This window comes from Heliangelus exortis, chromosome 3 (assembly GCF_036169615.1).
Source record: "Heliangelus exortis chromosome 3, bHelExo1.hap1, whole genome shotgun sequence".
NCBI classification, from domain to species: Eukaryota; Metazoa; Chordata; class Aves; order Apodiformes; family Trochilidae; genus Heliangelus; species Heliangelus exortis.
The window spans coordinates 35,132,116-35,157,231 of record NC_092424.1 but is presented as its reverse complement, the minus strand read 5'-3'; the positions used below and the strand labels follow the sequence as shown (position 1 = coordinate 35,157,231).

The following is a 25,116-nucleotide window of genomic DNA, read 5'->3' as shown; positions in this document are numbered from 1 at the left end:
AAAACACAGAGATACTTTGAGAGGTTAATTCTTTCCTACAGCCTTTTCACTGAGGATTAAAATTCATTCTTCCCCATCTTCCTTGGCTCTTTGCTCTTTTGGAGTCCCTCTGAATGCAGTTTCATTCTTTCTTCTAGAAAGAACTTGCCTTTGAAAAAGTGTGGGGGTTTTTTCCCCTCAAGAACTGAAGGTCTGACTGGGCATTAGCACCACATGCCCATGCTCATGGTGCTGAGGAAGTGGCACATCCTCTGTCTAAAATCCCACTGAACAGCAAGCTTACATCTGGGGCTTTTGTGCAAGCCCGCTGGTGTAAGTGGCTCACACTGTGCTCTCCTCAGTCAGGCATCCTCACACACAAAAAGTGCATCTGTCGTCAACTCAGCATGCAGAAGAAATTCAGCTAAAAATACTTATAACTCTTTCTTCCAAGCAGAAGGCCCAAATGTTGTCTGTCCCCCCCTCCGAGGAGTGTGCAAGCAGAAAGGTGTGGGCAGAGCTTCCTATTGCCACCTTCCCAACCAAGAGAAACACCATTGTCTGAAGGAGAGGTGGTGGTCTTGGGTGGCCACGTGAGGCACTCAAAATTTGCAGCTTGCTGTTTTTCCCCCAAACAATCCGCTTCTGTTGCTGCCTTTACTTTCTTACAGAATCAGTTTTCGGCCAGACTATTAAGGCCCCATCAGTGGGCTTTCAGCAGGGGTTCAAATTGCTCTTGAAGTAACTCCCATGCTGGTTTATTAGTGGCTTGCTAAATCTCTGTTTCAAGCTTTTAAAGGATTCTGTTCCTGCTGGCTTAGGAAACAATCATATAAATACATTATTTTGTGTGTTTTTTCCTAGGTTAACATTGGCCAAGGTGTATTGTTGATCTTATTTTAAAATGACTTAAGCCACCTGTGTTTGTTGAGAAACACTTGTGGATGAGAAACCAAACTAAATATTTGAATATATTCAGTGAAAATTTCACAATGGAGGGCTATGCAGGATCTCTGGAAAACACTGCTCTGTGGCTTTACAAATACTGATTTTGTTTAAAAAATAGAGCCCAAAGTCTAGCAAACTGAAATTCATATTGTCTCAGCCTCTGATTTAGCCTCAGTGTTTTGCCTTTCCACGTGTATGTGTGCACTGATGCTGCTGAGCATCTCAATGCTGGAGGACACAGAGTTCAGCTCAGCACCTCAGTGAAGCCAGGCTGGAAATACCCCCTCAGGTATGTGCCTGCTCTTTTACCACTGATAACAAATGAAAGCTCACCTTCGTCCCATGTATTACTAGTTGTCTGCTACCATGAAATCTTGTGTGCTTGATCTGTGCAATCTAGGCTTCTAAGGGCAGCCAAGTGGTTCCTTTGAACTCCAGAGAGGTTTTCCATCATGCTCTGATCAAAGGAGAATGAAGGTTTGTGTGTATGGATGCACAAAAGCCATTAGTGCATTACACTTGGAAAGCAGCAGTCACCTCTTCCCTCTGCCAAGCTGCTCTGTCCCAGCTTTGCTCTTCAGTCATGATACTGAGGGTGAAGAGAGGGAGCAGGTACTGCAGGAGCAGGAAAGCCTGAATTTGGGGCTTTTGGCCATGGTGAGGAACAGAGTTGCTATGGTGTGAAGTCAACACAACTGAGAAGTCCTAAGTGGCCAAAGATTTGTCCAGTAGTGTGTGTCAGGAGACAACGAACACTTAAAGCCTCAGATACAAGTTGGCTCGAGTTGAGCTTTTAACACATTTAAGCAACAAATCACTCCCAGGTGTATGAGGACTATGTTTCTTGGAAGAAAGTAGCTAAAGGTGTTTGTGCAAACCCTGATTAACTACAAATCGCTTGATGATCGTGGTTAGCAGACTTGGAAAAAGAAAAAAAATCTGTGCCATTACTGCCCAGAGAGGTTGTGGAGTCTCCTTCTCCAGAGACTTTCAAAATCCACCTGGATGCATTCCTGTGTGGCCTGGCCTAGGTTATCCTGCTTTGGAAGGGGGGTTGGACTAATTGATCACTAGAGGCCCCTTCCAACTCCTAACATTTTATGATCCTATGAAATAAATTTTTAGTAATAAATTAAAATAGACAGTAAAAGATTCTGTAAACCAAAATATTGGGCTTATTTCTGAGGAAGCTGAAGACTGCATCTCTATCTAAAATTATTCACCTGGAGCTACAGTATTTCATTTTAAGCAGCTGATTGCCTCTGATACAATAGCACTTGTCATGCCCCAATGTTCCAAGTTGTTGGAATATTTTTTTCAAAAAACTTGGTATTTTTAGACAAAATATTAGGATTTTCAGTTGCAAATTGTTATGTTTGCATAAGCTCTTCAGTCATTTCAATCCTCTAGGATTCGCTATTTGGAAGGCAAAATGTGTCTGGAAATGTAAGTAAGTCCCCAAACCACAGTTAATGGGGAGAAAAAGAAAAAAAAAAAAAAGAAGAAGAAAAAAATACATAATCTAATAAACCCTTCCAGGACAACTTTCTTGTTTTGCAAATCTGGTGCTTTGACAGCATGCTGCATCTCTTTTACTTGCCAAAAATGTTATCTTGTCTTCCCTTATGCAAAGTGAGATCCAAATCCTATTGATCTGGTTTGACATGATGCCTTATAGATATGCCCAGGGTGCAAATATCTGTGGTGAGTATCAGCAGAATGTTGATTTAGATAAACTTGTAAGAGCTAGATTCCAGCTTCACCAGAAGTCTCTGTAAAAATCAGCAGGAATAGCTGCAGCAAGAGTACAACAGTGTGAGGCAAACTTGAAAACAAGTATCTGTTCATTTGGGGAAAAGCCTTATTTCTTCTCCATGTTGTAAGAATTCTTGCTGGGAATTGAAAGCTGTGAAGAAATCACAAAGATCAGCTTAGCCAGGCTGCCTCGTACAGCTTTCACTAGCAGGAAGGGAGGATTTGAAGAGGCTGGGTCTGTTCAGCCTTGAGAAGAGAAGGCTTAGGTGAGACCTTATTGTGATGTTGCAGTACTTGAAGGGCAGCTACAAAGAAGATGGAGAATCCCTGTTTACAAGGAGTCACATGGACAAGACAAGGGGCAATCAGCACAAGTTGCTCCTGGCAAAATTCCATTTGAACACAAGAGGAAAAGTTTTCACTATGAGGACAGTCAGACCTTAGAACAGTCTTTCAGGAAAGTGGTGAATTCCCCCACTTTGTAAAGTTTTAAGTCCAGCCTGATGGGATGCTGATATATATATATATATATAAACAATAATATTAGAAGGGTTGAACCAGATAATCCTTGAAGTCCCTTCCAATCTGACAAGCTATGATTCCATGATTTGAGATGTGGGTTTTCCAGGCAGTCCATAACAAGTCATGGCAGTCATGCTGGACAGCTTCCAATCTTCCCTAGGAGCCTTCCTATGACACCCAGACTCAGCCAGGAGCCCTAAGATTCTCAGCAACTACATCTAGAAAGTTTACAGAAGTAGATCTGACAATTTCAATCTTAATTTCCCCCGGGATTAATTTCTCAAAGAATGTTTATATGGACTCATTTGGGAGCTTCTATTTGATGTCCTATGTAGGCAGCAGGTGCCAGGACTTGCCAGGAGTTGGGCCCGGACGGTGCTCGCCCGGCCTGTGCCCAGTTGGGGCTGGCCCAGGTGCACATGCCCGGGTTAGGCAGGGTGTGGTTCCGGAAGAGGTTCCAGAGCCATCGAAGTTAGCTCTCTGATACTAATCTGAACCAACACTAGCTCGATTGACTCTGCTCGTGAACCGAGCTTGCGCCCACGGCGAGATTCGTCTCACGCAACAACTGGTGGAGAATGCGGGCAACAACAGCAGCCGTGAACGCTGAGGTATTATAAAGAGCTCTACACGACCACGTTGGTTGCGGGAAGCTCTACAAAGCCTGGCTTAAATGCGGAAGGCGATATAAAGAGCTTCGAAATACGCAACCATGTCAGATGGAGCCACTATGTTGGTGCGGGACGCTCTAGAAAGAGCTCCAAATACACAACCACGAGAGAAGCTCCACAAGGCCAGGCTTAAATGCTGTAGGCGGTGTGAAGAGCTCGGAGTAGAAGCCCAGCACGGCAAGACAACAGCCCGGAATGGCGAGCCAGGCAGGAGAGAAGAACGAGGCTCAAAGGGCACAGCGAGTTGGCGCGTGGAATTCAATCCCGAGGAATGCTGAAGCTGAAGCGGAGCTCTGAGTGCGCATCAAGTCAGTGCGGTCCTGAAACGGAGTCTCCTGGGGACACGCGATAGTGTGGTCCTGAAACGGAGCCTCCCAGGGACACGCGATGCGGTCCTGAAACGGAGCCCCCAGGGACACGCGACAGTGCGGTCCTGAAACGGGGCCCTAGGGACACGCGATAAGACTGGTGCGCTGAATGCTCGGAGAAGCCTCTGCATGGCCAGGCATCCCGAGGTGGCGAGTACCAGCGAAAACTGAGCTGGTGTTCTGAGACCTCATCTCCTGCTGATAACAAAGGCTAAAAAGGTGAAAAAAGCCGGTGAACTCCGGAGAAGAGCCGTGTCCCCCTGAGAAAGGCTCGCCGCAACAGTCCTAACTTTTGTTCTCCTGGGGAAGTAATCAGCAAGTAAAAATGATGTGAAATTCCTTCCTGCACAGAAAGTACATACTGAAAATAGGCTCCTCAATAACTAAAGAATAAATTTTGATATTTAAGCATTTTAACTTTTTTAAAAGACACAGTTGTGAATATAATCAGTGCCTTTCAACTACATAGGTCAGAAGCTGTTTGGTGCAAACACCTCTTCAACACAGGGCTAACCTATATGTGGTTGCTCAGGGCCATCTCCAAGGATGGAGCTTCCACAATATCTCTGGTTGCTTCACTATTTGATACTGAAGATACAATAGTCAGATGCCATAAATCATTTTCTGGTGTTCCCACTTGTGTGTTCATTGTCTCCTGACCATCTATTGTGTGTCACAGAGTCTGGCTCTGCTTTCTCTGCACCCTCCCATCATGTAGTCAGTGACAAGAAGATCTGAGGGCATTTCCTTCTCCAGGATGAAGAAAACCAGCTCTCAGCCTCATCAAGTACATCACGTCCTCCCGCCCACACACACACACACGAAAAAAAATCCAACCACCACCACCACCACCAAAAAGAACCACAGTACAGAAACATTTCAATGAAGAGCAAAGAACTTCATTCTTTAAGTTTGGAGCAGCTATGTGCAGGTTTCCTCTTGTACTAGAGAACTTGAACAGTCTGAAAGGCTGAAGAAGCAGATATTTTTATATGCCATCTACTACAAGAAGAGCTAAGCACCCTGCAAAAGCGGTGCAGGACATACAAAGCAGCACAAGCCAGAATAATGAAACATAGCTAAACACAGCAGGATGCAATCTCTCAGAAATATAAAAACTGGAAAAAATAGAACAGAGGGCAAAAGAGTTCAAAAACATGAATATAAAGAATATCTGTTACTTGCTAGCTTGAGAGTTTGTAAGTAGCAGGGCAGTAGTTAAGCATGCACGGTCAATGAGCAGAGAGATTTCCTGTTGAATTGCTTCACAGAAGTTTGGAAGAAACACAAACAGTACCTAAAATTTGTAATATGAGAGGAGTAAAATGTAGGTTCAAGTGCTGAGGAAGTAAATATATAAGAGAGTTTACCGAGTACTGAGGTTAATCATGCAATTACCCTGACACACCAAGTGTTACATGCATCACCTTACAAGAAGCAAGCTGCCTCGTGGAGAAAACTGCTTTAAAACAAGTATTGAAAAACCCTGCAGAGCCAGATATTCTGGATTAATTTTCTTTAAAGCTTCTTCCCTACATTGTGATGTTTCCAAAGGTATGGCATAAAATGTACTGAACGCTTCAGGATTTATTAAATCTTATTTATGGATTTCAGACACAGATGTGTACTCATTACTTTACTTAGCCTGTAGCCTTTTTAAACTGAGTAACAGCATGCACTGTAGCTATCTCCTGTAACAAGCACTGTAAAATGTATTGTCTTAAAATAAGCTGTAGCTTGGTAATTACTGGAATGAATTCCTTAGGTCCCTGGGTTCATGTTGAAAAGAGATTTTACTGACTTGTATAAAACACCAGAAGGCAGTCATCACACTGGCAGCTTTCCTTATCTCCCTAATTTCTGCAGAAGTTCCCTAAGTGTCATGAAAAGACAGACTCATGAATTTTTCTTATCATTTCTTCACAGCTAAACTCCAAGGGGCTTAGAGAAATGTGAAAAACAGTGAAAAAATATGGTGTATATACTTTTGTCTGTTTCTAAGACTGCAAGAATGCCCAAGTTCTTGCAATAGCTGCTTTGTAAACATTTGAGGCATTCACTTACTCTGCCCTGTATCCATCTGGCCTGTGCTGCAGCAGACATTCCCATTTTCTCAAATGCTTGTTTTCCCTTTCAACTATTCATGTATGGTAAATTTTTGCTACTTCATTGTCACTGTACTTAACCACTACAGTAACGTTCTGAGAGCAGACTTGCTTTTAAAGATAAGCTTACTGATGTCTGCTGATTTATTTCATACTCTAGTTGATAAACTCTCAAAGAAACCACTCAGTTCAACCTTTTTTCATTTGTCCAAGTCCTCATTTAAGGACAGAGAAAGTGAAACGAGATTACTCCAGATATGGGAGACCCAAGATTTACTTTAGCACAAGGCAGAAACACTTACATTGGAACTGGACAAGATGAAAACTTAGCCCTGATATTATATATGAGTAAAGTCCCATTACCATGAGGTTGTACTCTGCAAACTTCAGGTGCTTAGAAAACAAACAGAGCAGGTAGCACATCTAAGAAATTCCCAGACCAACAAACCTAGCCTAAATCCCTTAAATCTACTCAAGGTGGATTACTACAATAGGAACAGACAAAGCAGAGTCTAGGTGAAGAGTTACAGCAACATTCAGCATTGTGTTTGCAAAGAAATATTTACAGCACAATATATTTGAAAAAGCTTCCTGAAGTTAAGATGCTTGTAGGCTGCACTAGGAAAATTCTCAAGCAAGTGTCTTAGTCTCACTTGGTCTTAATCAAGTGATTCCTCATCACATGGGACAAGAGGCTTTGAAGCTACAATCAAATTAGTACCGAGCTATAGGACCAACTGTAGTGTTAGAACACAAATCTGCCTTCAGGCTTTTGTGTCTGATGCTTAAATGAAGCAATTTTGCCTGAGCAAGACAAACAGAAGTGCTAGTTATCAATAAAGCTTCTTAAGATTAGTTTGCCCCAGTTTCTTAAAACAGGCCCTCAGGGGTTTGATTTTTTTTCTTATGTTGTCTAATCAAATTCTGCTAGTAGACTAAAACTAAAACATTAAATAAAGTGCAACAGACTACTCTTAGCCACTATGTGATTAAACATCTTTTAATATTTCTATTGACAAACACTGTAAGCATAACCAGAGTGTGCAGTATATACTTGGAGTCTGTCCAGTGATAGGCTTGACTGAACCACTGGTTCAAGGAGAATCATTGGCATTCTAATTTCATTCTCAGTTGAGCCATAGGATGCTGAAGTGGTCACAAACTACGATGTGTCCAACAGTGCCAAATTCTAATCAAGCCTCAGATTGTGCGTTAGTAGCCATGGCCCAGGCAAACCACTACTCTGGATCATATACAGAAAGCAGCTAGTACTGAAGAGACAGAAGTTTGGTCAACAAACTAGTTTTACTTCTCTAATCATCTTTTTTGCTAATAACTCAATAGGCACAACAGTACCATAAAGCATGTGAGCTTTAAAATGAACAATTGCCACAGACAGTTGACTTCAATACAGTAACAGTGTTTGGTTGCAGACTCAGAGACGACTTTTAGATTCTTCCACTGTTAAGTGATTCTTTATTTCTTCATCAGGTAGTCATGCACTGGAGAGGAATTCCACAGCAGTCTCCTTCTCTTCAGTTAATTCCTTAGCAGTAAGATCCATCTTCTCACGAGAAAAATCATTGATAGGAAGACCCTCAACAAACTTCCAGGTCTTGTCCTGTTTGAAAACACAAAAACACTGCAGAGTAAGAAACAGAATTGATGCTCTTAAAAAAACTCATCAGGCAGAAGTTAATTTTGTTTTCAGATAAAGAATACAACCAGCACCAGCTAGTCACGTAAGACTGCACTTTTCTGTCAGTACTTACTTGACAACTAGCACAAAATAGTGAAAAGACTGCTAAACCCCTAACATCCCAGCTCCTCAGTCCTTACTAAAAGCACAGCTGTTAACCAGCTCATACAACAAAGTCTCTCTCAAGATACTTAGATTTAAATACAGTCTTGTTACCTTAATCACAACAGGGAATGAATATAGCAAGTCTTCAGGAACACCATAAGAGTTGCCATCAGAAATGACTCCCATGGAAACAAACTCTCCCTGAAAACAGAAGAGAAAGGGATAAATACATTTCTCACTGCTAGAAGCAAGCAAAGTTTTAACTTACGATACACTGCACCTCCTGTGACACATTTTATTCCAGAAAAAGAGAGATTGTTCCCCCTTTCAACACACATACACTTGAGGTCAAAGATATGGACATGTAATCAAAGCATTAGGCAAACAAGCACTTACTCAAGACCAACATCTTACCGCTGGAGTGCCAAACCAGATGTCCCTCACATGATCACAGATGGCTTTGGCAGCAGACATTGCACTGGACAGCTTCCTGGCCTTAATAACTGCTGCTCCACGTTGCTGAACAGTCTGCAATTAAAAAAAACACATCCTGAGTTGTAAAGCAGCAAAACCTTGGCTTAGTCTAAACACTGTCAGTAAATGCCATAAGGAAAGATTGCCTTACAAGCATTATTTAATTTTATCAGTCAAGATACAGTTCTATCACTAAATGAACATGGCACATAATTCACAAAGATAATCTAGAAGATTTTTGCCAAAACAAGAACATAATGGAATATTTCAGAGGCTGGCTCATTTCTTAATACCTACTTTACAGCTAGCAGCCCACTAATTTTTCATACCAATCAGACCTTTCAAGGTTTTACTACCAAAAGACTTAATGTACATCAACAGTAACAGATGTCTCAGAGCAACACTGGGAAGTGTTTTTGGTTTTTTTTTTGCTCAGTACCAATGTGACCTATTTGCTGGTCTCAACCCTATGATATTTAACACAAAATTAATTTGATTCCTGAAGATAGCTGAACCTACCCCTCACATTCAGAAATTTTGTACTTAAAGAGCTACATTTCTTAGAATTAGAATAGCTGCTCAAACCTTTTTTTTTTTTTTTCTTTTTAAAAAGTTTTGGTAAGGGTGTATGACAATCAGATGCCAATCTAGAAAGCAGGAATTACAACATCTCCCTATTTTAGGCCAAGCATTACAATGTACCTAGAAGGCCAAACCAGTATCCTGCCTTGGTCACACAAGATCCAGCAGGATCAAGGATAGGTCTCTGCTACACTGTGCATCATGAACTTTGTTACCAGCCTGCAATCACTTATTCTGTAGCAACAAGCACAAACTGGAGTAAGCTGTATCTAACAAGATGACCATGGAGAATGGTCATATGACAGAACACAGCCTCAGTCCCAAGCTAAAGGTGCCTTGGCTAAGGTACAGCACCTGGCTGTCAGCACGCCAGTAACACTGCAATACCAAGGCAAGTACAGCTACCTGGGAGTCACATTCATCAGGGGCTTTCAGTAATCATTGTTTTATTTTATATTGCACTTAGGTAGCCTCTGCTCTTGATCAATTAGTACCATTATTTTGTTTCATTACACTACGTTTTTATTTATTACTACCCTAAATTAAAATATTTGCAGGTGTCTTCTAGATTTTTCAGATTACTTTTCAAAAACACTGCAGACAAGACCACAGACTTAGATTTGAAAAGCCTGTGCATGCATGTGCTTAGGCAAAGTTATTGAGCTTTTTTTGGTGGGTAGGGAGTAGGAAACAGATCATCCTACTTTATTTACAAAGCTACCCCCAGAAAAGCCACCACAGTGAGCCATCAATGATGCTTGTGTCAGATGAGCTACTATGATGAAAAATTCTTGGTGAATCACTTTAGCACTCCAAATGGCTTTTTCTAGTAGTACTTGCATAAGTTTCATAATGCTTTTAATTTTTCAAAAGCAAGTAACTGATAGAGATAAGCTACCTATAGATTACTTTTTCTAGGGAGAGAGAAAGAGCTACTTTAGTCCATCATTTATATAGTTTACAACTTAATATTAAGTTAGGAGAAAGCAGAATCACAGACTGACCATTTAAAAAAGCACCAAGATCTTACCTGGATAAAGTCTCCCTTCAGCCAGCTGTCGTTTTTTATAGCTTCATAAACTCCAACTTCCTTTCCTTTCAAATTTACCTTCGCATGGTTAACATCTGGATACTGAGTGGAGGAGTGGTTGCCCCAGATGATGACATTCTTCACATCATTAGCAGTCACACCAAGTTTCAGAGCAATCTAATCAGAAATTCAATGTCAGTTGTATTAACTTCAATTTCTCAATTCAAAAGTTTCTCTGAAAGCATTGCTCTGTTTCTATTTAGCAGAGACAACAGAAAGCAATCTACTTTGCATAGGTCCTTCATACCTGAGACTTAGCTCTGTTGTGATCCAAACGAGTTAAGCAGCTGAAGTTTTCCTTTGGTATGGATGGGGCTGACTTTGATGCAATCAGGCAGTTAGTATTTGCTGGATTCCCAACTACCACGACCTAGAAATGAAAAAGAGGAAGGGAAAAGTGCAAAGATGACGAAGCTATTTCTGATAAATAGCTCCCTCAAGTGAAATACATAACTTTTTTTAGAGTTTCCTTGAAGGCAAAGCCAAGTTTTATAAATCTCGCTGTTGTCTTCAACAAGATTTTTTTAACATATGCATTGTTCATAGACACTGAGTGATTTATAGCTGCACAGAAAAGTATTTTCTAGATAAGTACCTTTATAATTTGACACTCAAATATGAAAAAGACTTCTAGGAAGATCTACACACTGACCCACAGCCTGGCTTCAAGCCCTAGGCTACCAGATACAGGGAAAGCCTAACACAAACACAGTAGTGGGCCCACAGTGAATTCCCCATCATCTTTCAAACAGTTCCTCAACTGACCACCACCACTGCTTTATATAATTGCTTTATAATTAAGAAAGCCAGAACCATTACTTATCTCAATGTTCGTAGCCAGTTAGAAGTAAAATACTGCCTGAACTTAGAACAACTTTTCACTATGGAAAACTGGTTTTCATTCACCCTTCATCTACTAAAGTGCCCCAAATGATTAACGTCAAGCTCCACATACTCTCAATCACAGAAGTTAATCAGCAAGCCTCCCTTTGTTTTCCCCCTTTTGAAAGCCAGTTCAGTAATTTTTCCATTACTCTGCAATAGTTATATTGATAATTTTTATTCCAACTGTAGAAAGAAGCAAACAAGTCTTTAGAAGCAGTAGGAAGTTCATCAGCAGAGGAAGTAGACATTAAAAAGTCAGTTACAAAGCACAGTTGGAGTCTGAGTCTGAGATTAAGAGCAGTAGGAGACCAGCCACATGATCCCATTAACTGTGCTGAAGGAATCTGAGAGAGAACAATTAAAAGCTTCCAGTGCTCCAAAGACCAAGAAGCAAGCAACCTAAATAAAGCCCATTTTTTGTGAAACTCTCATTCCATACTGATAGTGAAGTTAAGGGTCATTATGTTAAAACCACAGATGGATATGAAGGAGGCAGCTGCATGTACATAATTCAGTTCTCCCAGAGAAAAGATAATGAGCAGAGAACTGCTTCTAATTTTTTTATCTAGTTGTTTTTCTTTCTTTTCAGAAATTCTGGTAACCAGTTCAGAGTATGTAGATTACAGCAGCATAACATACAGCTTACCTTTTTCACCAAAGGGATTAAGGACTAAATCATCTACCTATTTAATATACTGTATCTCACCCAACCTTAAATGTGGTGTATTTTCCACAGCTTATGGAAAGGAATGCCTACACTAAATAGGCTCCTGCTTGCACAATATCACTCTGCAATGTACTTAGATCTCTACATAACCTGCAAACTTTTTAAATTCAGTTTCTGTATTCACCTTGACAGTCTTTTTGGCATACTTGTCCAGGGCTGAGCCCTGAGCCTTGAATATTTTCACGTTTGCTTTGAGTAAATCCTTTCTCTCCATGCCCTCCCTTCTTGGCATGGAGCCAACCAGAATTGCTACGTCAAGGTCTTTGAATGCAACTTCCTCCTTGTCTGTTGGAACGACCTCTAAATAAAGAAAAAAAAAAAAAAAAAGAACAAGGGGAAAAAAATAATCAAACCCAATGAAGATAAATACTCATGGCAAAGTGTTAACAGGAATATTCTTTGGTTCATAAATAGCATACAATCTGAACTGACAACATCACCACCTTCCCCTTACAAAAATACCAGTGTACTCATTTGGTTCTAACTCCAGAGAGTAGAAATGGTTTACCACCAAGTATTTATACACAAATATTTATCAAAAGCTTTAGATATGGATTCTGAAAACACGAGGCATCTATGTCAAAAGATACCTTTCACGTGTCTCTCACGACATATATACATATGTATAAATGCATATTATGCACATGGGCTGTTCTTCACTTTTGCAATAGCTTTCTTAGTGGCAAATATCAACACAAGTGAAGTTCTGTCCCTTTAACAACCCAAACTGAACACAGTTTGCTTTCTAGAAGAGCTGGTAGCTATACATTTTTAAAGTACTGTAATAATTACAGTACCTTCTGCTGTCTCTCTTCTGTTTGTTTAGATATATCAGACTTAAACTTGTTTACATGACTTGATAAGTGATTTCTCAACTTGTGTCTTTATGCAAAAGGTATTTCTAAATACCACAATTTTTGTAATTTCTTTTTTTACTTAGCAAAGGCTTGTAAACATATCTCAAGATTGTTATTTTACCACTAGGCCAGAATGCAATGCATAAATGCACAAGTAGTTGAATCTCTTGCACACGCTGACAACTCAGGATGATATATACCAACACCCAGGTGTCTGGGTGATCTGTTCTTTATATAAAACCCATTTGATTAAATTCTTCCTAGGTTACAACCTAAGTTAAATTATCTTCCACAAAATATAAAACCAAGAATCATCTAATACTTTCTTCTGCTTAACTTCCTGTCAACTACCAGAACTCATAAATGCAAGAGTTGTACTAGAACATCTTATATCTATGAGAAAAATTTCCTTTGGCTACCTCTCAGCAGTGGTAGAGCACAGTCCTGGAGCTCCATCACTACACCTTCCAACACAGTCATCATGGGGGTGATATCCAGCAGCACAAGAATAAGAGGCTGTAAAGAAAGAAATGGTTTAGTATAAGTTGCACATAATCTTTTTTGAAAATTAATTTGTCTTGTTTTCTGCTAGAAACTTTTATCTTGTGCAAAACTTAAAATCAGCTCACAGAAAATGGAAAAACTTCAGCACAACCAACAGTGACAAGCTTGCATAACAAGAGCAGAATTCCATTTTTACCACTTGAAGAATGAACTACTTGCAAATTGGTCAATATTCTGAGTGTCTACAAGCAAACAAACCTCAGAGATTGCAGTTCTAACATTAGCTTATTCATTACTGTGGAGCAGAGACAAGTGATAATTCAGCATTGAGAGTTACCTGGTCTTTGCCAAAGACATCTCCCTTGGCAATGCTGTAGAGCAGTGAGTAGGCAATCTGCCCAGCAGCTCCAGTCACCAGGACTCTGATGGGTTCACCCTGCAAGAAAGTTACAGACACTTACACACAGCTACAAAGTGCAGGCTCACACCATTCAGGGGCAGTAAAAATTAACAGTTACTGCAGAAAAGAGTTTATAATTATCTAACCTGGATGAAAGCAAGCGCCTAAATGTGGACCAGGACCACCTCCTGGGATGACACTTCTGTTCTGCTAGAACCACCAGAGGCAATTTATCTGCTTGCTTTCACAGAAAAGAGACTATGCTTGCAAAAACATCCCTAAGAATCGTTCTTTGATAAGTTTCCAAAATGCCAGGAATGACAATCAGTTTGAAAACCACTGGCTTCCTTTTAACAATGCTTTAGCATCCTTTTTAGCATAAAGTGTTACAACATGTACCCATTCATTAGATTACCCATTCATACTTTTAAAACTTGCTACAGAAGTTTTAAGAGCTGCCCCAGTTCACCACTTTTCAGATTATTTCAATTTTGAGGGCCGTTTGCAAAAGCATTTTGAACACTTGCTTGCAACCAAAGAGTTACTGAATGCCAGGAACCACAGAACCTAATGAACTTAAAAATACTGCCTTCCTAGACTGTTATGCAGTGATTTAACAAATCCACAGACAAAAGCCACATTATTGACAAACACAGACACGAATATCCATAACACAACTGCCCATTGTCAAACTAACCCAAAACTTCAGAAGACTGCAAGAAGAGTGCCAACACACTGCTATATTGCAAAGAAGGGGGGTAAATGGCTTACCCCATAGCAAAAGACCATCTTGTTAAGCGGAACCAGAACGTGGGGAACTCCAGAGGTTATTTACTATGGAGAAGGAAAAACATGCCAAAAGACATCCATAACCCAATATTTTGTAAGCCTGTTTTTGGTATGTCCCTTTTTCCTTAGAGGCAATAGGACTGGAACAGATTGTAATAGGACAGCAACCAGCAGACTCCAACAAACCTGCTAGAATCCCACACCCACTTTTTCAAATAATTAAAAGATGATCATTTGCATTACGGACAAAACCTCTTCCACATTTAATTATGTCTGAAGTGAAAGAATTGCATAGTGCCATTATGAAAAGTGTAGCTTTGCAGAGCAAAGGCAAGTGTTTCACTTAGTGCTGCTGGCTCCAGCTGGAATACTGAGTCCAGTTTCAGGTCCCTGAATTATACAGGGACGTTGAAAAAGTGGAGGGGGTTCAGGCAAGCACTATTCAAATGGTCGGAGCCCACAGTTCACATACTGTAAAATGAGGCTGAGGGAACCGGGCACAGCCTGGAAAGCCAAAAAGGACGAGGGATAATCTAAGAGCAGCCTACTCCTACTTCGAGAAAGGTCACAAAATGAATAACCTCAACCCTGGAAGGTTGCCAAACGTCCCAGCAGTGGCAGCTGGCAGAGCATGGGGCAATGGTTACAAATTAAGAGAAAAATTGTTGATTAGGATGATACTGTTGCACTGGAACAGGGTACCCAGAGGGTGTGCAAACTTCATCCTTGGCAGTATTTGAGATCCAGATGAAAAAAACACGTATGACCTGCCTGAGCAGTAGCAAAAGCCTTGCTGTCAGGCTGGACTGGATAACCTCCAGATTCAGAGCAAGAAAGAGGTCAGACAGGGTGACCTCTAGAGATGTTTTCCAACCAGCATGCCTGTCATTGATATTTATAGGAAAACCATCTTTGGATTCTCTCTGCAGAAGGGACAAGCCAAGCAGAGCTGCATCAAGATAACATTAGAGACATAAAAAACATAAAAATGAGGCCACCTACCCTATTTTACTGTGTAGCAAATAAAATGAGAGCATAAGTGATTAAGTTAACTAATGAGCTTGCAGATTTGGACTTCCATATGAGTTTGCCTTCGTTATGGGAATAATTCTTTAAATATTCAATTAAGGGACTACCAGTTATGGTGTTGGACTGCAGAATTTTCATTTGAACTTGTCCTACTGTGAGTCTTCTCCCTCAAACCTCATCAAAACTCCACAGGGAAGGGGAAGAAAAGCAAACAACCAATTATGGGCATTTTAAATCTCAAAGCTAGTTCTGCTACACCGTTCTTGAGTAGGGAAGATGCACTGTCCAAGGGTACCATAATGGCTGAATGGTGATGGGCAGTACAGGTTAAGATGCATATCATATTTTAAAGCAAATTTTCCAGCATGCTGGTAAGGAAAAATCCACACTTTAGTTACATAAAGAGAATGACAAGTACTCTTTTAAGGCAGTTAATCATATCAAGTTAGGAAAATAAGTACTGGAAAATCATTGCACTGCAAAACCTCAGCTTGGCAAAATCCTGTATCAGCAGCATATAAAAAGCAATCCCATGCAGAGCATGCTACTCCAGAAATGCCACTGATAACAGCAGAATGAATTTTCTTTTAATTATACGGAGTCTGAAATGAATTTTTAATTGATTCGGAATTTCCAGTGAACAGAACAAAGATTAAGAAGTTAGGCTTTTTTTCTCTTTTGCAACCTGTAATCCAATCTAAAGTAGTGTTACAAAAGGGGAAAGTCAACAAGAATTTTTTCCACTATATGCACTTTAATCTGATTTACAAATCAAAAAAGTTAATCACTTGACTAACATTTGGATACTCAGCATAACAACAGGAGAAGAAAGGAGTGGAGTATAAAAAGGCAAGAAGACTATTTTTTATTTTTTAAAGTAAGACGGACTTAACATTTAGTTCTGTTAAAAAATAAAAAAAATTGTTCTGTGATGACTCAGCTTCACCCACTCAAAAACAGTGTTTGCTTACTACCATTCTTCCTGTTATTCTCCCATTTGGTTGGGGCTGGAGGAGGGAGGCAGAAACTTGAGCTAAAATAAAGTGAGGAGTATTTACTGCCTGTTTTTTTTTTTTTCTCTCCAAGCCTTCAGTATACTGGATTCACACACAAACTTTCCCTGAACTCCCTGGCCCCAGCACCAACTGTGAGCAATTACTACCAAAGAAATTCTCATGCTCCTTCTTGATTCAATAAACTAGATTAACAACACAAAAATGTTGTGCTTCTTACAAACTACAGTTACCTCTCCCTGGAAAACTTGTATCAGATACAAAAATTGGTATTGATTAGCATCTCAGGTTATTTTGGTGGCAGGATGTTTAGAGAAATGAAGAGCTTCCCAATGGAAGTTGTAGGCTCCACACATTCATGTTCAGGCACTTTAATCTGTGACTTGGCTCCTGCACTGGGCTGTGATAATAATAATTTCACACTATGGTAACTACAGAGGTGACCTTTATTCACTCGCAGGTATACAAGAATTAGAGAACAAATAAAATCACATCTAACTGAGCTACCTAGTTTTAACGCATTCCCTGCTTCAAGTACAGGTGATGAATGGTTAAAAAGTTTTAGGAAAATGAAGGAATAGTAAAGTTAATTATATATAAAAAAAATAAAAAAGAGAAAACTGCATCCCCAGATACCTTCTCCTTCTAATTCGCCAGGCATGTAGGATTTCTTTCCCTACTAAAATACCACAGAGAAAAGAAAAGCTTCCAATATGAAATCAGGAAGATGTGGACTTCATACCCTCCTGATGAACACACTTTGGCTTAAGATCACACGGCCTAAATAACCTCTGTGTTTATTGACAATGCTAGCAGACCTAAAATATTAGTGACTTACATGAAAATAGCACTGCACTGCAAAACTGATGCAGGAGGCCACAAAAGTAAGAGCATAATATGAAATAACCCACAATCAATCAAATACAGGAATGAGAAAAATCTAAGTCCTGTCTCCACAAGCGATGGACTTTTCATTACTGATCACAGCAATAAAAGACCTCTATCCCACCTTGCTTGATAGGAATTCTTTAAGCATTCAACTCCACCCCCTCAAAAGTCTAAAGCCTGCCTAACAAACTTCCCCTTTGCTCTTCCATCTGTAAAGCAACGTTGTAGCGACAATAAATATATTTGCAAGGGTGGCAGAAAGTATCAGCAAGCCAACTGTGCACTGTAACACCCCCCAGCAGCGCTGCAGTTCATAAGACTGAATTCCAAAGGAATTCTTTCCTTCACTAATGACCTTGAGACAGGTGCTCTTAAAAAGTTTCTCCATTTCATGTAACTAATAGCACTTGCATCAATAGACACGTGATTTTGTTTCATAAGTTTAAAGAATTTGCCCAACACAAATTACATTAGAATAGTGAAATAAGATAAAAACCATTGACACTGTAAAGAGCCTGGGCATCAAAGTAAGCTTCAAGCAGAAGCTCTCCTGGAGGGGAGCAAATTTAAGCCAACCAATATTTTTGAAAGCTCAAATACAACTCGATGCCTTGCGGTCACTCCTGAGAATTCGAATTTTGAACAGAAATAAGAGTGAAGAATTAGGATAGGTAAGATTCAAAGATTTTATTTTTTAGCACATAGCTGAAATAATAATCAAAGATGAATGCAAGCATCTTTTCTACAGCAAAGCACCAAAAGAAAAGGTTTGAATAGCAGAGGATGAAGCCCAGAGAAACGTGGAGATTTTTTCATCGTTATAAGGGCAAGCAAGGTCCTTTTGCAAGTTTGTCTGTGAGCATATATACACGCTACAGAAAAGCAAAGCACTCCAGTTCACCTTGTGTAACCTCAGGACAGAACTAGGACTACACAAATAGCTGGATTTCTGACAGCAAGTAGGGATGAAACGGGAGGAAAGCATTTTACAAGCATTTCCCCTTGAACTAACACTGAATTGTACCCAAAACCTCATGCAATTAGAGACGCAACGCTCCGATCCTCCCGAAGGCGCCATCGCCAACCGCGGGGCTCTGCGTGGCGACAGATTTAGGGAAAAGGCGCGATTAAACCTCTGCAGGGCCACCACCAAGCTCGGAGTTGTGACCTCCAGCAGGCCAGGGAAGAGCGGGCAGAGACGATGCTGGGCCGGCATTGCAGGGGTCGGTACCGGTACCGACCCCCCAAGCCCCGGGCATGGAGAAGGTCACCCCGGCGCACCCTCAGGGTCACCCTTTTCCTCACGGGTGCCAAGAACACCTTCAGGTGACCCCCGCGGCCTTGCGGCCGGAGCCCGGGCAGTCAACCCCTCGCAGAAGCCGCCTGGTGAAAAGAGGAGGGGGAGCAGGCGCCATTTCGCAGCCACCTCCGCCTGAGGGGAGCCCCCCGCCCCAACCGCATCGCCTCGGGGGCGCAGCACAGCCGCCGACCGTCCCTATCCCCCCGCATTCCTGTCCAAGCACCGTCAACCCCCCCGACCCGGGCAACGGTACCGACCATGGCTGAGACGAGCGACAGATCAGGCAGCCCCGAGGTCACCTCTATAGCACGACTGCGGCCGCGACAGCGCTGCGCCGAGATACCGCGGAGGGGCGGGGCGCACCCACATCGCGCCGCCACCTGGGGACTGTAGTCTCGGCTACCGCCGACCCGTGCAGCTTAGGGCCGGCGTAGAACTACCACTCCCAGCGTGCCTCGGGGCACCCGCGCCTCGCCCCTGGACGCTATTGGGCTGGTGGCGGCGGGGCGGGTGACCCCTTTGCTCCATTCATTGCAGCGCAGCGCGGCGGCCGGAGAGCAGCACCGCTAAGCGCCGCTAGGGGGCAGTAGGTGGCGCTCTCCGCTGCGCATGCGCCAGGGAGACACGCGTGGGGGGGAGGGCGGAGTGGTGGGAGTGCGTGGAAAGGCGGGGCGCGCGTGGGAGGAACGGCCAGGCGTGTGTTCGGCGGTGCGTACGCAACCCGGGGGGGGTGGGGGGGTGGGGGGGTGGGAATGGGGGTGTTAGCGCATGCGCAGGCGGGTCGGGAGGCCGCGGCTGAGGACGTGGAGCCGCCGTGAGAGCCTCTGCGGCTGCTGCGCCTGCGCAGGTTTCGGTGCTTCAGTGGTTGCTGGGTGACGGGGGGCGAGGGGAGCGGCGCGGGCGGGCGAAAGAGAGAGAGAGGGGGACACACAAGACAGAGAGGCGAGAGTCACCCTGGCAGTGGCCGTGGCAGCGCTCTCCGCCTCTCTCCTACCCCCGCCTGTCCCTATCGCTTCGGCGCGCTTGGTGGGTTCGGGTGCGCGCGCCCTTTCCTGGGGTGGGCATCCCGGCGGGGCCGGGCCGGGTCGGGTCGGGCCGAGCCGAGCCATTACCGGGCGCTACCTGTAGGTCCCCGCCCTCCTGTGCCCGCCCTGCGCGGCCGTTGGGCAGCGTCCGTCACCTGAGGGCGGGGGCGGGAAGGGGGTTGCGGGCAGGGAGCTCCCCTCTCTCTCCTTCTCTCTCTCTCCTTAGGCCGAGTCGGCAGAGCCTTCCCCTTCTCGGCGCCACAGCCCCTTGCTCTGCTTTCCCTCAGGCCCGGCCTCTTCTGGGAGGTTGTCTGCGGGCACCGGCGCGTCCCGGGAGCCCAAAACCGCCGCCCTCGGGTGCCGCCTCTTGGCTTCCTTTTAGGCTCCGGGTTTCTTTCTTCGCTTCTTCTCTCTCTGTTGCCTGTGGCGCTTTTTCTTTCGACCCTTCAGGAGAAGGTGCGCAGCTATACTTAAACTTCACAGAATGCTGTGAGCTTGTCCCTGGCCGTTTCCTATTGTTTATTTGCAGTAGGGAAAATTCGGGAGCTTACCTGTGCTATTCTGTTGTTAAAACAGCGTGACTAAACTAGAGATCTGTTGTACAAAAATAAAACTGTTCATTTATTTGTGCTTTGGGTTGTTGACTGAAGTAAAGTCGTTCGCTCTGTGCCTGAAGTGAGACTTAGGATAGATACATCTGCAAACCCCACAGCTTCTTAAACTCATATGCTACACACGCATAGCAGGATTGATTATTTTTTTCTTCAGATCCTGACAGGGTTCCGTGTTGGACAAATTCTGTATTTTAGTTAAGTCTTTGGGTTTTTTTTGCAGGATTACTTTTAAAACTTGCACTAGTCCTTATAGTCTATTGAATTATTTTTTAAAAAAACAATGTAAATAGCGTATACCCTTGCACCCCTTCAGTCCTCAGGACTAACGTGTTACTTTTGTACGGCAATGGGTGTCAAACGTAAATATTTATGCTTGTCATGCAAAGTCTTGTTGCTACCCATGCTGATGCCACGACTCTAAACTTCAAGTGGTTTCAACAAGTTTTTAGCTGAGTCTCTGACTGCTTTTGCAATGCAGAAAAGTGCAGTGTCAGACCTGAAAATGTACAGTCATCCTTGGTTTATTTTAAACGTCAAACTATACTGATTTATATCAGTTAATAACTGTACATTTTTAATATGAATTAAGATCGTACGGGAGTTCCCTTCTGGCGATGAATTTGAAAGCCAAATAGCTGCAAGCAAAGCTTAGGTCTTGCTTGCTGTGTAGTGAGAGCAGCTTGGTAAGCAGAAGGGAGGTTGTTTTCCAGTCAGATTTATTCCAGTGTCCTAAGATGCTCTACCGTAGTCACTAACCTTTTTCTCACCTAGACGTTGTACAGACTTAATTAATACTATTTAGGTTTATTTAAGATTTAAAGGTACACAAAACGTGATGCGGACTGGCATAAAGTAATTTCCATTCAGCATAATTGGTTCAGTTTAAATTGGTTCCTTATCAATTTTCAGCTAAAGCTGATGCTGTAAACTGATTTCTGTGTGTCAGCATAGCAGATTGTATTGGTTTGGTGGATTTCTATTTACATTCTTGCTCATTTTTTCCCAAGCTTGTGCTCCTTGTATTATTTGTTGTTGAAGATACCAACTTGTACTGAATATAGTAATCTTTGTAATGAATATAGTGCAAAACCATATGTAAATGCTTCTATATTTCAGAGACATGTAAATCAGTTTATTTTACATTTTCCCAGTATAATTAGTCAGGGATAGAGTTAAACTGATTTAAGACTGTCTGCACTGTCTTCTGTGCCAATTTAACAAGAGATATGTTAAAAGTTTTGCTTTTCATGATTGTGGGGCAATTTTTACAGTTAATGAAACTTGAGAGTTCTACTATTTCCTTCTTACTTGGCTTAAATTTTGTTTCTACTTTTTTAAATCTTCAATATCTTCCAAGAAAAATGTAAATGTATTAAAATAAATGTGAGATGCTTTTGCCTCTCCATCTGTTTCTTACAATTCCTTTTCCTGGTGTTTATTCTTCAAATACATACTTTGCTTCGTGATAGAAAAATATCTGGTGCTGTAGGAAGTGTTGGTTCTTGGCAGGTTTTTGTGCTGTTAAATCATGCCCCTGTCTTCAGACTTGTCACTGTAGGAATCTGTGATCATACAGTGTGAGTTTCTGCAACCCAATCATCCAAACCTCTTCTTTTTTTCTTAAAGAAGTGTGATGTATTGGCTTATGTTTGCTGATTTATTAGTCTTGCCACCTTTTTTAAGCTTTGGGTGTTTTCATTCTAAATTTAATGCTGCTTTTCCTATTAGCTTTGTCACAGTTTTCAGATTTCCCCCAGTTGTTGTCCCTTAATTTTCTTGCCAATTTTGTGTCCTCTGTTGCCAATATTTTTTAGAAATCATAATGTGTTGTTTAAATTTTTTTAATATTCTTTAATGCTTCCTCTGTATTTCATTAGTATGTGTCTTGTGTAGTGCTTTGAGCCAAAGAGCTGCATAAGTGGAACCATATCACATGCAAAAGAAATAATGGAATTTTAGTGTGCATGTGGATTGGGCTCAGCTTGAAATACATTTTACAGTTTTTGCACTCAAAAGATTAAATTACCTGGAAATTGGTGTAATTAAACAAAACACTTAATAGTCTAGATAATATAATCTCCATTTTGTGGGGATTAAGTATTATTTTTAAGGCAACTAGTAATTTTGAAGGGTCTGCCATAATTCTCTCATTTTTTTTATATTTTAAAATTAATTATTCTCTGTCAACAGCTGGCTGTGTTCTTCAGCTGTATTTTGGATGGGATTTTCTTTTTCTTCATTGTCATCCATAGAAATTGGTGAATATTTTTAGGTAAGTTTTTACACCTGACAAATTTTTGAAAATTATCTTTTTATCATGTCAATGTATAATAGTTTTTCTTTTCTCATGCATTTACTCTACAATTTTGAACTGCAAAACTATGTCTCTGGTAACTAAGCCCATGATATAATTAGTGCTGTAAAAGATTTAAGGCTATGTAAAGAAAATAATTAACTATATAATAGCTGGTGTCAATCCTAAAAATAATAGTAGAATTGGAACGGTTTTGGAAACCTCTTCTGGGTTATGATCCAAGAGAATAATAAGACAAAATTTTTCAGAAAAAAAAAAAAAAAGGCATTAAAAAATACTGAAATGGGATTAAGAGGATCATAAGCTATTTTTAAAAGATGTGAGCAATCTGTAATGGAGCTTTACAATTAGAAACATGTAGATATGTGCAAGAACAATTAACATCTTGGTTTAGAAAATGAAAATAGATGCAGGAATTATTTTTTGTGCGTTCCTACTGTTAATGTTCAAAACCAATGTTTCACTGTTCATTTCTAAACTGTAGTTATGTGATACTGCATAGGTGCTAAAAAGTATGAAGAAACTTATGTACCTAGAAACTCTGATTTAATTTTTTTTTTCCTGTGGTTCAGAAGGTTTGTGTTCTTAATGAGAAATTCTACCTTATATGCAACTGGTTTAATTTTATCCCGTGGCTTTTTTACTTCTTACTAGTTTTGTTCTTATTGTTTGGTGTTTTGTTTTTTTTTAATTAGATGCTATTAATAATTGATTAATTGCTTTTGCAACCTTTAGTTTATTTTCAGTACTTAGATTGGATGCCATAAAGCATTCTGCACTCATGCATACTGTCTGTGAAAGAGACACAACTGACACATGGCGTGCTTGTAACGTATTGGTAATCTTTGTGAACTGTTTATGAGTCAAACCTTAATAATAAAAATTGTGACCAGAATGTTCTTTTTTTGTTTCTTATTTCTAAGTAGCTAAGTACAAACACCTATTGTGCTTTTGTCAGAGGACACTCTGAGATTTAAGGCCTCCTTTGCTGTCTGTGCATGGGTAGATCTCGGGTGCTTGATCTTGATCCTTGGCTCCTGGAGGGCAGCTCAGACTTTCAGGGCTCCGTCACTGACCAGGGGCTGTGGTAGCACAGTGGGCTTGATAACAGCAACACCACTGCAGAAAAACTGAGAGACTCTGGAAGGTCTATCAGCACCTACCACCTGTGAACCCATTTTTGGAGGATTTTATTCTCTCGGTTCTTGGAGGGACAAGTTGTAGAGAATGCTTGTTAAAAAAACCTGAACAAAAACATGCAGAGTCAGATATCTTGGTTGTAAATTCAGCAGAGTTGGTCTTTGCATTATTACAAAGAGAACAGAAGAATTGTGTTCCTGATCTGTGGGAAATAACCTTACTGGATCCTTTCTTACCTTAACACAAACCTATCTTTTTCTTGATTAAATAGACACTTTGACAACAATATGTGGACGTTCTACTTGTTCATGTCAATATGTAGAAGGAGGGTGGTGGTTATTTGAAATTTCTGAGTGAATTTGGTACTTCTTCCCATGGTAGATGAACTGAAATGAAAGAGGTTTTTGCAAATCCTTTGGAGTTGAGAAATAGAAAGAAGGGAGGAGTAAAAATATCCATGGAAAATAGGAGAATGGCATGAGTAAAATAGAAAGTGCTTCTCTATTGTGGTGGGGGTTTTTTTGTTGTTTTTTGTTGTGGGTTTTTTTGTTGGCTTTTTGTTGGTTTTTTGGGGGGGTTGGGTTTTTTTGGGGGGTTTTTTGGGTTTTTTTTATTTTTTGGGTGGTTTTTTGGGGGGTTTTTTTGGGTTTTTTTGGGGAGTTTTTTGGGTATTTTTTTTTTATTTTTTGGGGAGGGGTTTTGGGGGGATTTTTGGGAGGTTTTTTGGGGGTTTTTTGGGGTTTTTTTTGTTTGTTTGTTTTTTGGGGGTTTTTTTGTTGTTTGTTTGTTTTTGTTTTTTTTTTTTTTTGGTCTGGCTATTCTCATAAGCATGCTTCCAGAGAGCTGAAATGTACATTTGTGATGAAAATTGCCAGTCTGTGATCTGGACATCAGTGATTCAGTTAGTTACATATTTGAACTGCTTGTACTAAATTACATCTAAAAATGCCTTTTTCCATGCAGACTGTATTTCCTTGCAAAATGTGGCTCCCCAACTAAAATACGTCAAGAATATTAGATTAGGGATTAATGTATAAAGAGTGTCCCCCTATGCATTGATCACAAGAAATGGTATATTTCCTCATTCAATTGGTTTTTAGAATGTTACTAAATTGTTGATTTGATAAGGTGGGTTTCCGAGGCATATGCATTGCATTGCTTCTTTTTGAGAAATCTGAAGATTGTACCAGCCTGTTTTAATATGTTCTTTTAGCAGGACTAGTAGGTTAACATATTAACCATAAGCATATGAGTAATTAAAACGTTAAAAATTCTTTTGGTATTGTGCAAGAGCTGCTTCATTCAATTTCCTCTTGTTTTATAAAACCTAGTA

The 25,116-nt window shown here is 41.0% G+C and overlaps 2 protein-coding genes across 20 annotated transcripts in view; one reads left to right on the top strand and one right to left on the bottom strand.

The window, feature by feature from the left end:
• Nucleotides 1-7,332: 7,332 nt before the first annotated feature.
• MDH1 (malate dehydrogenase 1) lies at nt 7,333-19,259 on the bottom strand. 2 transcript variants are annotated; one of them, XM_071740168.1, is made up of 9 exons: nt 18,948-19,259; nt 13,609-13,707; nt 13,187-13,283; nt 12,035-12,210; nt 10,546-10,668; nt 10,239-10,415; nt 8,567-8,680; nt 8,264-8,353; nt 7,333-7,969 (listed from the first exon to the last, which is right to left on the bottom strand). In XM_071740168.1, exons 1-9 carry the CDS (start codon nt 18,948-18,950, stop codon nt 7,844-7,846), a joined length of 1,005 nt encoding a protein of 334 aa, XP_071596269.1. In that variant the 5' UTR covers nt 18,951-19,259; the 3' UTR covers nt 7,333-7,843. The 2 variants fall into 2 exon arrangements, with proteins under 2 accessions (XP_071596269.1, XP_071596268.1); XM_071740167.1 differs by lacking the exon at nt 18,948-19,259 and adding an exon at nt 17,512-17,881.
• A 180-nt stretch (nt 19,260-19,439) lies between these two features.
• WDPCP (WD repeat containing planar cell polarity effector) overlaps nt 19,440-25,116 on the top strand; it is a 158,453-nt gene continuing 152,776 nt past the window's right edge. For 11 of the 18 annotated variants that reach the window (XM_071740150.1, XM_071740148.1, XM_071740141.1 and 8 more), the window contains exons 1-2: nt 19,947-20,171; nt 22,520-22,601. The gene's annotated coding sequence lies outside the window, so the exon portion shown is untranslated. Of the gene's footprint in view, nt 19,717-19,914; nt 20,172-20,722; nt 20,834-22,519; nt 22,602-25,116 lie in introns of those variants that run through there. The other 7 variants (XM_071740137.1, XM_071740149.1, XM_071740146.1 and 4 more) reach the window with 7 other exon arrangements.